The sequence below is a fragment of the Mus pahari genome, chromosome 20 (assembly GCF_900095145.1).
Source record: "Mus pahari chromosome 20, PAHARI_EIJ_v1.1, whole genome shotgun sequence".
Classification (NCBI taxonomy): Eukaryota; Metazoa; Chordata; class Mammalia; order Rodentia; family Muridae; genus Mus; species Mus pahari.
Window position 1 is genome coordinate 3,301,765 of NC_034609.1, and position 11,051 is coordinate 3,312,815.

The following is an 11,051-nucleotide window of genomic DNA, read 5'->3' on the forward strand; positions in this document are numbered from 1 at the left end:
TTCTTTCCAGCTTCTGGCTATTATAAATAAGGCTGCTATGAACATAGTGGAGCATGTGTCCTTATTACCAGTTGGAACATCTTCTGGTATTGCTGGGTCTTCCAGTAGTACTATGTCCAATTTTCTGAGGAACCACCAGACTAATTTCCAGAGTGGTTGTACAAGCTTGCAATTGTGCCAACAATGGAGGAGTGTTCCTCTTTCACCACATCCTCGCCAGCATCTGCTCTACAGTCCATTCTTATGGAGGTATTTTCTCAATTGATGTTCCTTCCTCTCAGATGACTCAACTAATTAGCACCCTGCTGTTAATGTCATATGTGATAACCATTATTTTTATATTATGTTCCCAATTATGGTTGCATTATCGGTTGCCATGAGTGGGGTGCAGAAAGTGTTGACAATAAGTGGAGAGCACATAAAGAGGAACCAGTCTCGTTCTTACACTGAGATGGTTTCAGCTCAGAAGTGCCTTAAGAAGAATCTTCTCTTGAAGCTGAGGTAGCTTCTCTTCTCCTGTGTGGGACCCAGACCCCGAGATGTTTTTGTGTAACCAACTTGTGGAACTGATTATAAATGCTGTATGTCCCATCCCAACCCCAACACACATGCCTTACTGAATTATAACAGGGAGGCAGGGATAGCCAGAACATGTGGGAAGGAAGCACTTCAAAAACTCTAGAGATGACGTTGATAATACACACACACACACACACACACACACACACACACACACACACGCCAAAAGCCATGGCTGGTGGCCTCAGACTTCCTGGACCTAGATGAACTTAGGAAGAACTTTGGCAAAACCTGGGTTCAGCTTTCAGTTTTAGGAAGACTTGGCACCTAGGTATAACATGGTTAAATTTCGTTAAATCATTGCATGATTAAAATTCGTTAAAAGATTAGATCTTAAATATTTTTACCAGATAGACAAAGTATGGGAAGCGATGGATATTAAAAAGCCTGACTATGACGCTCATCACACCGTGTGTGTGTGTGTGTGTGTGTGTGTGTGTGTGTGTGTGTGTATTCATTACTTTCTGTACCTTGAATAATTTTGTCAGTTATACCTCACAAATGAAAAAAGATAAGTCAATGCAAATGAAACCACTTTGCATACTAGTCTATATTTAAAAACTTCTAAACCAATTTTATTTCTCAGAGAAGGAAAATGCTATGCATTTAGCTGTAAAATAAAAGATTGTTTCCTTTATTCAATATATTCTATATGCAATAACCCAATTTTAGTATGATGTAAACAACTGAGTTAATACTCCTCAGCTTGATAAAAAAAAAAAATTGTCACCTGGTGGATACACAAACTCAGCTTCAGGACATCATCAGTTTTGTTTGTATGCACCCCTGTGAGAGGAGAGAGACAGAGACAGAGAGAGACAGAGACAGAGAGAGACAGAGACAGAGAGAGAGAGAGAGAGACAGAGAGAGAGAGAGACAGAGACAGAGAGAGAGAGAGAGAGAGAGAGACAGAGACAGAGAGAGAGAGAGAGACAGAGACAGAGAGAGAAGGAAAGACTATGGAGAAGCTGAGCTGTTATTCATGGGGTAGGGAAAATGAGGAAAGGTAGAGAAGACATCCATGTAACGCTGGTTTTCACCAAAGGAAGGAGACTCAGGCGTTGATGCATGTAACAAGAAAGCCATCTCAGTGGTAAGCAGCCTCCCTTCATCTTCCCCCAGGGCTGGGCCCTGGGATGTGAAGTGGAAATTGTGTGTGTGTGTGTGTGTGCGCGCGCATGTGTATGCACGCTTGCGCATGTCTCACTCTGTCTCACATTAGTCCTTGCTGATTTTCCAGCAAAGGATGTCAGTTGGCATTTGCCATTCTACGGTATAAACTGTACACATCTCTTTCTGTTTTTCCTAATGAAAGTGAAGGGCAATCATCAGGTGTAAATTATTTAATACAATAATATTTTCATAGTAGAAAAGAGACACAAATAGCAATGCCTGCGGCTAATGGGTTTCCCTCATCAGATAAAAGGCTGATCACGCCGTAGAGCAGGTGACAACCCGTGCGTAAATGACAGTTTACAGGTCAGCTCACTCTCAGGAGGGGTTGGGAAGGCTCTGTCTGTTTTCTCATGTTGGGTTGATAACTGATGTGTAGCCACTCAACCTCCTTCATCAGAGCCATCATTTATTTGTCTTTCTGAGCCATATTACTTTAAACCAGTAATATTTTACTCTCCAAGTGAAGTCGTCATTAAATGAATGTACTGGTAGCAGTCAACTGTGCTTGCACTGAACCTTGCTCTGCCAGAATTAAACCCTGAAGCCCCAAGGCATCCATTGTGTGTACTGAATTAACTTCCCTCTGATGAAGCTAATCTGGTACTAGTTATGTGCCATTCTTCAGAGTGTTGAGAAGGGTCACTCAAATGGTTTTCTGTATCCTGTGGCTCAGTCATACCACCACCACCACCACCCAGCCCCTTCTACTCCTCCACCACCAACAAAAAAAGGAGACCCGAGCTGTGGCTTCCACTCCTGCTGCCTAGCCAACCTTCTGAACTTTCTGGAATCACTGGAGTAGAATGGAAGGCTTTGGAGCTATACTTTGGGATCCAATCATAGCTACAGTAACCATGCCCAGTTTGTTCAACTATAAGCCACTAAAGTGGGATTAATAGACTCACTTCACAAGGTTTCTGTGAGAGTCAACCTGTCTAACACATATTAAGCAATTAGACTGGAGTCTGCCACACAGAAGTCTACAGTCCATGTTGCGTCTGTAGTCATAGGAGATGACTGGTGGAGGGAGGCTGGAGTCTTGAGTTCCGTCTTGAGTTGTGAGTTACCTAAGGCTTTGTCACTTACCTCAGAAATGTTAGGAGAGTGAAGAGAAACCATATGAAACCTCTTTCCTCCCTATGTAAGCACCTGGTACATATAGATTCTCAAGCTGCAACGCAGGCACACAGGCAGCAGCTGGAACCTGAGGCACACTGGTCCTATCAGAGCCCATCTCTGTCACTCTGGTAATGTCTGGTGTAACTAGTCCCCATATTGCTTCTGAGGTGGTAATGTCTGATCAAACTAGTTCCCATATTGCTTCTGAGGTGGTAATGTCTGNTCTAACTAGTACCCATGTTGTTTCTGAGGTGGTAATGTCTGTTCTAACTAGTCCCCATATTGTTTCTGCAGTGGTAATATCTGGTCTAACTCATCCCCATATTGCTTCTGAGGTGGTAAAGAGTGATACTCTAGCTGTACACCATGAGCAAGACAGAGTGTGCGCTCTCCCTGGAAAGACAGACTTGGAAGTGAGTAGTTTAGATTCTTACAGCTCCAGTGGAACTGTGACCCACAAAAGCTGAGGGAAGAATTAGGCAGTTGGAAGGAGCTTTGCAAAGAATTCCTAAGAAATAAGATTTAAATTGCATCCAGGTGTCCATGGGAGGAGGAGGACATTCCAAAGGCAGAAGCTCATGGGTCCTGGGGACTGGCCTGCTCACAAACCTCATCTTCTCTCTTACTTCATCTAATCTGTTATTCTTTGAGAGTTTGATATGTGAATACTATGTTTATATGATGTCTGCTCCTCCCATAATACCAAATTCATGGCCTGCTCTTTAATCACACACACACACATACACATACACATATATACACACACACACATACACACACACACATACACACACGCACATACACACACACATACATACACACACACATACACACACATACACACACACACACACACACCCCACTGAGTGCACTTGGTGTTCCTCATGTGCACACATGTTTAGGGCTGATGGCTTGGGATTAGATATCTGACTTAGGGTGATCATCCTCGGGGAAAACTGATTCTCCACCTCTCTGCAGGCATTGACTGCCTATGTATAGAGGCGGGTTCTTAGACACCTCCCCAATCCGTGCTGGCATGTCCACTGGTGCTGTGATCATGCATATCTTGTTTAGCCAAGCTTATTGTGTTTTGAGGGTGCAGCTTCCCCATCTTGTTGAAAAGACATTCTCTCACTGCTGTGAGACATTCTGCTCTTCTGGCTCTTCAAATTCCACCCCTTCTTCCACCGTGTTCCCTAAGCCTTAGCCATAGGGTTATATTATAGACGTGCCATGGTCTTATTTTGTTGTTGTTGTCGTCGTCGTTGTTGTTTTAAAATTTATTTATTTTATGTATATGAGTACACTGTCACTTTCTTCAGACACACCAGAAGAGGGCATCAGATCCACCATTTGATTGCTGGGATTTGAACTCAGGACCTCTGGAAGAGCAGCCAGTGCTCTTAACCTCTGAGCTCCAATGACCTTGTTTTTTTAAGAAGCAGCCCTTGAGAGGAGGGGCTTGGTACTTTGTCATTGTTCTGCCCCTAATACCTGGAACATGCTCTGGCTACCAAGAACTCAGTCACTGTGGGAGTGTGTTGTGTCCTTTGCAGGGCTAGCAGGGATTTGGCCTGATGAGGGCAGTGAGGGGATGAAGAGAGAACTGTGCAGACACAGAATCTGCTGGGGCTGGGTGGACTGGCAGACAGAGCATCCGAAGCTCCGAGTGTTTATGACATGGACTTGAACAGAGGCAGGGCTATTGCATATGAGTAAACATGGAGGTAGGTTCTATTGTATACAGGACTCAGTCCTGTATTGATTCAGGACTCAGGTTTAGCTGATCTCCACAGGAGCCGTCTTCAGGACATTTTCTACACATACAAGCCAGAAGGGAAGGCTAGAGGGGGTCAGGGTTTTGCCATTTTTCTATAAGTCCAAGGCTGTGGGGTCTTTGACATAGCCATGCCATGCCAACACCACACATTCATCTATGCAAGTGTGTGTGTGTGTGTGTGTGTGTGTGTGTGTGTGTGTGTGTGTGTGTGTATGTGTGTGTGCACACATACACTCAAGGCTTTCTTCATTCCCTACAGGAGTGGCTGAACATAAAGGATTTAAATTCTCATATACTGAGTTTTTATGTTTCATTTCTTAGTATAAGCTATTAAAGCCACAAAACCAACCTACTTGGGCATTTTCTGTTTTGAGGTACAGTGTTTCTGCAGGGAATTAAGCGGTGACTGAGTTGTTTGTTAAATGTGCTTTATCTAAAAACTTGGCAGTATGAGATGTTATCTCGGTGACACCCAGGCTGTGTGCTGAACTTGCAAGCTCCTCCTGCTCACTATTGGTGCCTCCGCTAAGCTCCTCCTGCTCATTACTGGTGCCTCCGCTAAGCTCATCGTGGAAGAAGCTGTCGATCATTCCTAGCGTCCTTTTGTCCACATCAGGACCCTTTTTAAAGTGTGAAGGAGCAATTATTCCAGCAGCAGAGAGCAGTCCAGCCTACAGAACAACGGGAACGTGTACTTTCCTCGAATGGTCTAATGTGCTGTCCTGTGCCAGAGCCCCCATGCCCTTTCTTCTGGATGCCAGGGAATGCTGCAGAGCATGAGAAACCCCCACAGGGACACCTTAGACACACGCCTTCACACTGCCCACACACTAGGTCCTATGGCCAAGTCCAAAGAAAGCACTTATTTCCAATCAGACTCCAGCATTGAGGGCCTTTCTTTTCAGAGGCAACATCCCTGCTTACCTTCCTCTGCCTTGAGGACCAGTTAATTACATCCCTGGATAGCGTGGGCTCCTCGCTCATCTGACAGAACCTCGGAGGAGAGTCACTCTAACCTGTTTCCAATCAAGTAGTTCAAAGGTCTCGGGTGTTCTAAAGGACAAGTGGACTCTGGGAATCCTAAATCACTTCCTTCTTAGCCCACTGTGTTCTGCAGCCTTCTTAGCCCACTGCTGTGTTCTGCAGCCTTCTTAGCCCACTGTGTTCTGCTGCCTTCTTAGCCCACTGTGTTCTGCTGCCTTCTTAGCCCACTGCTGTGTTCTGCAGCCTTCTTAGCCCACTGCTGTGTTCTGCTGCCTTCTTAGCCCACTGTGTTCTGCAGCCTTCTTAGCCCACTGTGTTCTGCAGCCGTCTGCTACTGTGGGTTTCTAAACATGAAGTATGCAGTGGCCTTGTGACAGGAGAAATCAAAATACATGCAACTTTAAAAAATATTACTGAAATAAGTTTTATCTTTGAGCTTACAGAGGCAATATGACTTCTAAACTAGTTTGGAAAACGCTCTACCATTGATGTGCATATCCTGAGCACATGCACATTTTTAAGTATGAGTAAAGTTAGGTAGGAAGAGGAGCCAGGAATGTGTGAGCCGAGCCCTGGGGTGGAGGAAGGGATTGTCTATACCCAGCAGTTATAACCAGATCCCCCGCTGCTTCTCTTCAGACATTCTAAGCCTTATGAATAAAGCATTGAAAACTTGTTTATTTGAGGTTTCTCTGATACCTATCATTTTTTTTCCTGCTTGCAACTGTTAAATGAGAAAGAAATTTTAGAGTTAATGTTTGTGGGGCAACCATATTTGTTGAGCACTCTGTGCTTCAGGGACATGCTTGATATAAAGTAGTATAATGACTACCCTTAATATTCTAGTTTCACATAAAAAGCAGTTCATGGACTAGAAGCTCTGTGCACACATCTCCCTCAGTGTCACCTGTTCTTTATATCAGTTGTACAGGAAAGGGGCAAGAGGCCACAGTTTGGGAAATGGATACATGGACAGCCAGTGGTCCGTGCTGATGCTGGTATTAAGTGAGCGTAGGTCCCCTGGTGGGTGGTGCACAATTTCTTAAAAATGGATTTTAGTGGAATTCCAATTAGGTTGGTGTTCACTGTGAATTCTTTACTGTGTTGAGGCCTGTCTCTTGTATCCCTAGTGTTTTGTTTTGTTTTGTTTTTTCAGGACTTTTATCATGAAGAGGTGTTGCATTTTGTCAAGGCGTTCTTGAATTTGTGGCTATGCTGGCTTACCCTTCTCAGTGTATATAGCTGCAGGACCCCTGCATCTCTGGGAAAAGGCCCACTTGACCATGGTGGATGAATTTTTTTTTGGTTTTTCTATATAGCCCTGGCTGTCCTGGAACTCACTTGGTAGACCAGGCTGGCCTTGAACTTAGAAATCCGCCTGCCTCTGCCTCCCAAGTGCTGGAATTAAAGGCGTGTGCCATCATGCCCGGCTGTAGTAGTGTTTCTTTATGACCTTGGGTGTCCTTGTTTTGGTGCATAGCTGTTTAGAATTGCAATATCCCCTTGGTGGATTTTTCCTTTGGTGAGTATGTAGTGTCCTTCCCTATCTCTAAGTAGTTTTGGTTTGAAGACTATTTTGTCAGGTATTAAAATGGCTATGTGGGCTTGTTTCTTGGGTCCATTTGCTTAGAACGTCTTTTTCCATCCTTTTATCCTAAGATGATATCTATCCTGGATGTTATGGTGCATTTCATGGATACAGCAGAAGAATGGATCCTGGTTTTGTATCTAATTTGTTGGTTTGTATCCTTTTATTGGGGAATTAAAACCATTGATGTTGAGAGCTGTCAATGACCATTGTTTTTTTGTTGTTGTGATTTGATTTTTTTCCTCCTTCTTTGGATTTTCTGATCTGATATTTACTCCTTGTGTTTTTTTGTATGTGGTTAACATCTTCAGGTTCTAACCCTGTCTGCCAAGCTGCGTTTGCAGATAGATACTGCTTGAGTTTGGTTTTGTTATGGAATGCATTTCTTTCTCCATCTATTGTGATGGAAACTTTGCTGGGTAGTAGCCTGGGCTAGCATCTGTGGTCTCTTAGGTTATATAGAACATCTGGTCATGCCCTTCTGGTTTTTCGAGTCTCCATTGAAAAGTCAGGTATAATTTTCATAGTTCTGCCTTGGTCTCTTTCTCTTGCAGTTTTTAATATTCTATTTGGTGTTCTATAAGCTTCTCATATCTTGATACCTTCAGTGATATTTGTTGAAAATATTTTCTGTGTCTTGGCCTGAGTTTCTTCTCCATCTTCTATTCCTATTATTCTTAGATTTGGTCTTTTCATAGTGGCCCAGATTTCCTGGATATTTTGTTTCTGGATGTGTTTGTTTGTTTGTTTGTTTGCTTGTGGTTTTGTTTTTGTTTTTAGATTTAAAATTTCCTTTGACCATCTACTTCTTCTACCTTGTCATTAATGTCTGAGAGCCTCTCTTCTATCTCCCATTTTGTTGTTGAAGTTCCTATGTGAGTCCCTAATTATTTCCAGTTTTTTCCCAAGTTGGGTTGTCTTTATTGCTTTATTGCTGGGCTCTAGTGGATATATGTTGTCCTGGCTGGTACTGTTTGTTTGTTCGTTTGTTTGTTTACCTTGGCATCTAGATTTGGGATGATAGTAACTCTAGGTGTTGATATCTGGTTCTGTCTTTGTTGGATGGGTGTTCAATCCTTTGGTTTCTTATGCCCTCTCTGGATCTTAGGAGCCTGTAGGTTGCCTGGGAGGAAGTGCTTCTGAGTCCCTGCCAGGTGCGACCACTGGATATCCTGGGCAGAACTTGTTTCTAGGTATAGGGAGCTAATAAACAGAAGTGGGGATGGGCTTAAGGGGGAGGGGCCATGAGTGGCCACAGGAGGAGGGAGGAAGGCTGGGTCTTCCATGAGAGTCTGTGGAGTCCACAAGTAATGGAAGAAGAGTGAGTAGAAGGGCCCCTGCAATGGTCTGCTAATTGGCTAGGAATGAGACTAGGGCATTGAATGGGAACATGGGAGGAAGGAGAGCATGGGGAGGAGGGGGAGCATGGGAGGAGGGCCAATGGATTTCCAGGCAGAGACTCCCTTCATGTTGGCAGGTGAGACCAAGGGATGGGTGAGGGAGGGAGTCTGTAGGAGATCTGCTTGGATCCCTGGGGAGAGAGTAGAAATCACCTGCCCGATTCCCTGGCCACAGTTGCCAGTATGTTTCCAAGGAGAGACTGAAGAAAGAGAAAAGATTTAGGAAACCCTTTCAGGAGCACTCAGAAATCAAAGCTGGACATGGTAGGGCGTGGCTGTAAACTCAGAACTCCGGCAGCTGAGGCAGGAGGCTCTTGAGTGTGAGGCCAACTAACCTGAGCTCTCTAGTGAGTTCTAGGATGGGCTAGCCTACACAGAAAGGTCTCCTTTCAAATATATGAAATGGCATAAGAAACCCTGGATCTGCATCCCTGTTCTGAAAGGTTGGTTGTTATCCCCCCAGTACATGCTTTGTTCTGTCATTCTGCCGTCAGTCATTGCTGCCCTCATTGTCCACTGACAAGTTCTTTTCCAAAAGGCATTCCCAACTCTGACTTAGCAGGTAAATATAAAATTTGAGGTCCAATCTATAAGATGATAAACATGTTACAGGGACAAGTAGGAGAGTGGTGTGACGTCAGAGAAGGCTGCTATGAAAGGGCTGAAGAGGGGAAGAGCATGTGTGAGCCAGGCTGTCACTGGCCAGAGAGGCTTGAATCCCAGGAGGAGGCTGAGGAGGCTCAGGGAAACAGTGCTTCTTGATACTGAGGCTGAGTGACTCTACAGATGAACAGCAAGGTTGCAGTAAGGAGGGGCTCTGTGAAGATGGCATACCAGCTGTCAGCAAAGGAGGAGGAAACGGGCCCTGACCGTGGTGGGACACTCAAATTTTAAAACAGGTGTATAGAAATTTTAAGTTCGGGGCTGGTGAGATGGCTCAGTGGGTAAGAGCACCCAACTGCTCTTCCAAAGGTCCTGAGTTCAAATCCCAGCAACCACATGGTGGCTCATAACCATCTGTAACAAGATCTGACGCCCTCTTCTGTAATGTCTGAAGACAGCTACAGAGTAATTACATATAATAAATAAATAAAGCTTNAAAAAAAAAAAAAAAANAAATTTTAAGTTCAAAAAAAGAAGACTGGAGAAGTGTCTCAGGAGGTAAGTAGCTTGCTGCGCAAGCATGTGAAGATGTGAGTTCAAATCCCCAGGGTTCATAAGGCTGAACGCAGCAGTGCATGTCTACAATGCTAGCTCTCCTAGCCTGAGATACAAGGCTAAGATAGGAGAATTGCCAGTAGCTTGCAGGCCAGCTACCTGGATGTTCACAGCAGTGAACAAGAAACCCTATCTCAGACAAAGGGGCAAGCAAGGGCCAGCATCTGAGATTGTCTTCTGACCTCTACACACATTGTGGTCCATATACACCTGCTTTCCTACACATGCACACGGATACCAAACACACAGACAGATTGAAAAAAAAAACCAGAAAAAGAAGTTATGTTTAGGATTTCTCTTATTTGCTAGAACTTTACAATTCAGTAAAGGATCTAAGATTCTCTTTTACTTAAGAAAAGTTAGAAAATATTTTATTTATATCAATAAAAATGTTGTCCAAATAAGAGAATGAGATATGTTTGTCTATTATTGTAGGAATCTACATATGGATGTAATAATCACTTAAGTTATGACTGTAGGTGAAACTATGGTATATATAAAATAACTCCACCATCCAAGAGTGTTAATAAAAAGTAATTTAAGCTGGGTGGTGGGGGCGCACACCTTTAATCCCAGCCCTGGAGAGGCAGAGGCAGGTGGATTTCTGAGTTTGAGGCCAGCCTGGTCTACAGAGTGAGTTCTAGGACAGCCAGGACTATAGAGAGAAACCCTGTCTTGGGGGGGAAAAAAAAGTAATTTAAGATGATTATGTAACTTCAGTTTTTCCTTAACCTTAGTTTTACCATAGAGTTATATGTTAAAATACTTAATAATCTATTTATGTTAAATTTTTAAAAATCAGAGGTAACTTCACTTTGTCATTGTTGATTAATTTGTTGCCAAATTTTTGGTGCTTGTGAGAGAAATGTTTGGGAATGAAATTCCCCTCTGCATTACTGACTGGCCAGCCGCTCGCCGCCGATTCGCAGCAAACCTCACCCTGCTCTCCTGTTTTACAGCTCGGCTCATCCTCTTCGGTGCCTTTTACATCCATTTTCTCTCAGCTCTTTATGACGGTGGTGGTTCCTCTTGTCATTGGACAGGTAAGGTTGTCTAGCTGTTCTTTTCTCAACACATCATACTGGGAGTTCCTATGTGAGGTCAGAGCAGGAGGGGTGAAGATGAAAGAAGACTGAAAATACACGGTTTTGGCATTTTCTTTTTTTTTTTTTTTTTTTTTTTTTTTTTTTTTTTTTTTTTGTAATTA

The 11,051-nt window shown here is 43.5% G+C and overlaps 1 protein-coding gene across 2 annotated transcripts in view; it reads left to right on the top strand.

Annotated features, from left to right (window-relative positions):
* Slc10a7 (solute carrier family 10 member 7) overlaps window positions 1-11,051 on the top strand; it is a 234,269-nt gene that overhangs the window by 175,014 nt on the left and 48,204 nt on the right. For both annotated transcript variants that reach the window (XM_021220146.1, XM_029532633.1), the window contains exon 7: window positions 10,804-10,887. In XM_021220146.1, coding sequence (XP_021075805.1) covers window positions 10,804-10,887 — 84 coding nt within the window. The remainder of the gene's footprint in view (window positions 1-10,803; window positions 10,888-11,051) is intronic.